General features: G+C 47.8%; 1 protein-coding gene across 1 annotated transcript in view; it reads left to right on the top strand.

Moving 5' to 3' along the window:
* Nucleotides 1–4,847, top strand: part of LOC109925029 (nuclear VCP like) — a 19,168-nt gene that overhangs the window by 2,953 nt on the left and 11,368 nt on the right. Inside the window, exons 2-3 of the mRNA XM_048596618.1 lie at nucleotides 2,599–2,733; nucleotides 3,369–3,470. Of these exons, the coding sequence (XP_048452575.1) occupies nucleotides 2,599–2,733; nucleotides 3,369–3,470 (237 nt within the window). The remainder of the gene's footprint in view (nucleotides 1–2,598; nucleotides 2,734–3,368; nucleotides 3,471–4,847) is intronic.

The raw sequence follows: 4,847 nt of genomic DNA, 5'->3' as shown, positions 1-4,847 counted from the left end.
AATCCTTTCCTCTACATCTCTGGAACTTTTCGGAGGCCTATAGAAAATTCCCAACAGGGTGACCTCTCCTTTCCTGTTTCTAACCTCAGTCCATACTAGTAGATGAGTCCTCATCAAATGTCCTTCCAAAACAATCTTGAATCTAATGGAGTAACAATTGCTGCCTGCCAAATGCTCCCCAAGTAATAAGTTGGATCGAAAATACACTCAGGCAGGAAGCCAAGGGTCATGGTGGGTATCTTTTTGTGAGTGGAAGACTGTTTCCAGTGATGTTCCACAGTGATCATTACTGGGTCTCATGTTTCTTTTTACGGTAATTTTATCAATGATTGCTTTTCCAAAATCTGAGATGTGATTAAAAAGTTTGCATAGGATATAAAAGTTGATCATGTGGTTCCTAGTAAGGAATGAAGCTGTAGATTGCAGACAAGTGTCAACAGACTGGTTGGCTGTGCAGAAAAATAGCATGTGGAATTGAATAGTGTGAGTGTGAGAAAAGGTTCACATGGCAAGAGAATAAATGATAAACGGGTGGATAGTGAGGGACCTTGGAAGGAATGTCCACAAATCCCTGAAGGTAGCAAGGCAGGTTAGTGAAGCGTTTAGAAGACATGTGTGTTACTTGTATATCTTAGCTCTCATTCTGTGCATCAGCTAAAATGTTATAGTGGAAATGCATGAAACATTAGATGGGACTCACCTTTACTGTACTATAGACAGTTCTGATCATCTGATTACAGGGAGGGTGTGATTACATTGGAGAGGGAATAGAGAAAATTTGTGAGGCTTGGAGAATTTTAGCGATGAGGAATAATTAGTTGTTTGCTGTGCTACTGAGGAGGGATTTAATTGGGTTGGTAAAATGACGATGGGCTGAATGGACAGGAAGGACTACTTTACCTTCACAGAGTGTTCAAAATTCTAGTGGTTTTTAGAGGGCAAGTTGAGAGTATTTATTTTCTCCCAATTGGTGAGTAGGCATTAGTTTGGACCTCACTACCTGAGAGTGAAGTCACCTCATCACATTTCAAATGCAAGCATACATTTAGGGGAGAGCAATGTCTTTGTGGTATTGTTGCTAGACAGAAACCCGGCTACTGTTCTCGGGTTCCAGGTTTGTATTCTGCCATGGCGGATGGTGGAATTTGAATTAATAAATATCTGGAGTTAAGAATCTTATGATGACCATGAAGCTACTGTCCCGGTTGTCAGAGAAACCCATCTCGTTCATGAATATCCTTCTGTCAGTGTGGTTGACTCCTAACTTTCCTGTGAAATGGCCCAGCAAGTCATTCAATTGTAACAACTACTACAAAGTCTCATCAAGGAAATGAAACCGGACGGACCACCTGGCATCGACCTCGGCACCAGAAATGATCTGGTCCTGCTGCCTCTGCAGTGTCCTCCTCACTAACATCTGGGGGCTAGTGCCAAAATTGGGAGAGCTGTCTCACAGATTAGTCAATCAACTGCCCTGACATAGTCATACTCACAGAACCATACCTTACAGACAATGCCCCAGACACCACCATCAGCACCGTCCCTGGATATATGCTGTCTCACCGGCAGGACAGACCCAGCAGAGGTGGCAGCACAGCAGTAAAAGTGTTTATTTAGCTTATTTTTCTCATCAATCTGTTCAGAGATGTTATTACACATCTCTGGACCAGGTTGAACTTGAAGTCAGGCCACCTAGTCCAAGGGTAGGGACACTACCACTGTGTCACAAGAGAGTCCTTTCAGGCATAGTGGTATACAGTCGGGAGAGAGTTGCACTGGGAGTCCTCAACATTGACTCTGGACACTGTGAAGTCTCATGGCTTCAGGTTAAACATGGGCAAGGAAACTTCCTGTTGATTACCACATACCGACCACCTCAGATGATGGATCAGTACTCCTCTGTGTTGGAGAACACTTGAAGGAAGCACTGAGGGTGGCAGCGGTGCAGAATGTACTCCGGGTGGCGGATTTCAGTGTCTACCACTAAGAGTGGCTTGGCAGCAGTACTACTGATCGAGCTGGTCGGGTCCTAAAGGACAAAGCTGCTAGACTGGGTCTGCTGCAGGTGGTGAGGGAACCAACAAGAGGGAAAAACAGGCTCGGAATACTGCAGGACGTAACTCACTTCCTGACTCTCCAAAGCCTGTCCACCATCTACAAGGCACAAATCAGGCAGCAACACTCGAGAAGCTTGATATCATTCAGGCCAAAGCACATTTGCAAGCATTCACTCCTCCCTTAGGGAGAGAGAAGGAAGGAATGTGAGAGATGATGGAGAGAGAGGGGACAGGTGTGGGGGAGAGAGAAAAGGAGAGTGAGGGAGGACAAGGTAGAGAGTGTAGGGGTGAATGGGATTGAAGATAGTGAAGTGGCGGGTAGAGAGGCGGAGCACAGGAAAGGATGGGTTAAGAGTGGGAGGACAGGGAGCGAGGGGGTAGAGATAGTGAGGGAGGACAGGACAGAAGAGACCAGCAGGTAGGGGTTCACCTTCTGGCCTTGTAGAGCATACCACAGGACAACGTGGGCTTTAGAGGGTGCTGCTAATGAAGAGGAGGAGCCAACATGATCCACAAATGGTTTTCTACCTTGTTGTTGCAGGCTGTGTGTCAGCTGCTGATTCACATGAGGCACCCCGAGGTGTACCAGCAGCTGGGTGTGGTACCGCCCCGAGGATTCCTGTTACATGGACCCCCAGGCTGTGGGAAGACACTTTTGGCACAAGCTGTTGCTGGGGTAAGACCCATCTGCAGTCAGAAACTATCAGCACAAGGATGTGACCTGATCTGGGATTGTTCCATTCCTGGTCCTGGTCCGAGAGTATTGTCTGGGAATATCCCAATCCATGGTGCATGGACTGGATGATGAGAATGTCCAGTTTGGGGTGTGGTCTGGGAATGCCCATTTCTTGGAGCATGGTCTCCGTTGGATGGTCCACTCTCGAGCGTGGGGCCAACTCCAAGGCACCAGCCTGGAACATAAGGGACTGCTCTGGGGGTCGGGTCACGAGCGAAGGGAACTGCTCTGGGGGTCGAGTCTTAAATATAAGGAACTGCTGTGGGGGTCAGGTCTTGAATATCAGGAGCTGCTCTGAGGGTCGGGTCTTGAATATAAGGAACTGCTCTGGGGGTCGGGTCTTGAATATAAAGAACTGCTCTGGGGGTCGGGTCTTGAATATAAGGAGCTGCTCTGGGGTTCGGGTCTTGAATATAAGGAACTGCTCTGGGGGTCGGGTCTTGAATATAAGGAACTGTTCTGGGGGTCGGGTCTCGAGTGTAGGGAACTGCTCTGGGAGTTTGTGGGATGTTTTGGGATGTGTTTTGGGTTAATATTTGCTGTATGCTGTTGGCAATGGTTCCCATGTCCTACAGGAGCTGGAGCTGCCCATGTTGAAAGTTGCTGCGACTGAGATTGTGTCTGGAGTTTCTGGAGAGTCTGAGCAGAAACTGCGAGAGCTTTTTGAAGAAGCTGTGGTGAGTAGCCGGGGGAAAGGAGAATAATATGGCTCTGTACAACTCAGTCATCATTCCAACTGCAGGCACATAGCTCGTACCCCCTTCCCCTCCCTGCCTCGTGACAATCTCCCCTCCCCGCCTCGCGACCCGCTCCCCTCCTCGCCTTGTGTGGGTGAGGGGATGGTAACGGTGCTCTGGGGATGGGGCTGGCTAGCTGTTACCCAATCACAGTTGGATCGTCCTGTTGCCTGTGTCCGAACCCGTTATCAGGAATGTTAGAACATAGAACATAGAACATTACAGCGCAGTACAGGCCCTTCGGCCCTCGATGTTGCGCCGACCTGTGAAACCAATCTGAAGCCCATCTAACCTAAACTATTCCATTATCATCCATATGTTTATCCAATGACCATTTAAATGCCCTTAAAGTGGGCGAGTCTACTATTTTTGCAGGCAGGGCATTCCACGCCCTTACTACTCTCTGAGTAAAGAACCTACCTCTGACATCTGTCCTATATCTATCACCCCTCAATTTAAAGCTATGTCCCCTCGTGCTAGGCATCACCATCTGAGGAAAAAGGCTCCCAGTGTCCACCCTATCTAATCCTCTGATCATCTTGTATGTCTCTATCAAGTCACCTCTTAACCTTCTTCTCTCTAACGAAAACAGCCTCAAAACCCTCAGCCTTTCCTCATAAGACCTTCCCTCCATACCAGGCAACATCCTGGTAAATCTCCTCCACACCCTTTCCAATGCTTCCACATCCTTCCTATAATGCGGTGACCAGAACTGTACGCAATACTCCAAGTGCGGCCGCACCAGAGTTTTGTACAGCTGCAACATGACCTCATGGCCCTGAAACTCAATCCCTCTACCAATAAAACCTAACACACCGTCTGCCTTCTTAAAAACCCTATCAACCTGGGTGGCAACTTTCAGTGATCTATGCACATGGACACCGAGATCTTTCTGCTCATCCACACTACCAAGAATCTTACCATTAGCCCAGTACTCTGTATTCCTGTTACTCCTTCCAAAGTGAATCACCTCACACTTTTCCGCATTAAACTCCATTTGCCACCTCTCAGCCCAGCTCTGCAGCTTATCTATGTCCCTCTGTAATACTGCAACATCCTTCCGCACTATCCACAACTCCACCGACTTTGGTGTCATCCGCAAATTTACTAACCCATCCTTCTACGCCCTCATCCAGGTCATTTATAAAAATGACAAACAGCAGTGGCCCCAAAACAGATCCTTGAGGTACACCACTAGTAACTGAACTCCAGGATGAACATTTCCCATCAACCACCACCCTCTGTCTTCTTACAGCTAGCCAATTTCTGATCCAAACCGCTAAATCACCCTCAATCCCATGCCTCCGTATTTTCTGC

The sequence above is a fragment of the Rhincodon typus genome, chromosome 5 (assembly GCF_021869965.1).
Source record: "Rhincodon typus isolate 14 chromosome 5, sRhiTyp1.1, whole genome shotgun sequence".
Classification (NCBI taxonomy): Eukaryota; Metazoa; Chordata; class Chondrichthyes; order Orectolobiformes; family Rhincodontidae; genus Rhincodon; species Rhincodon typus.
Note: the sequence above shows the minus strand (reverse complement) of the source record. Positions and strands in the feature narration are given on the sequence as shown.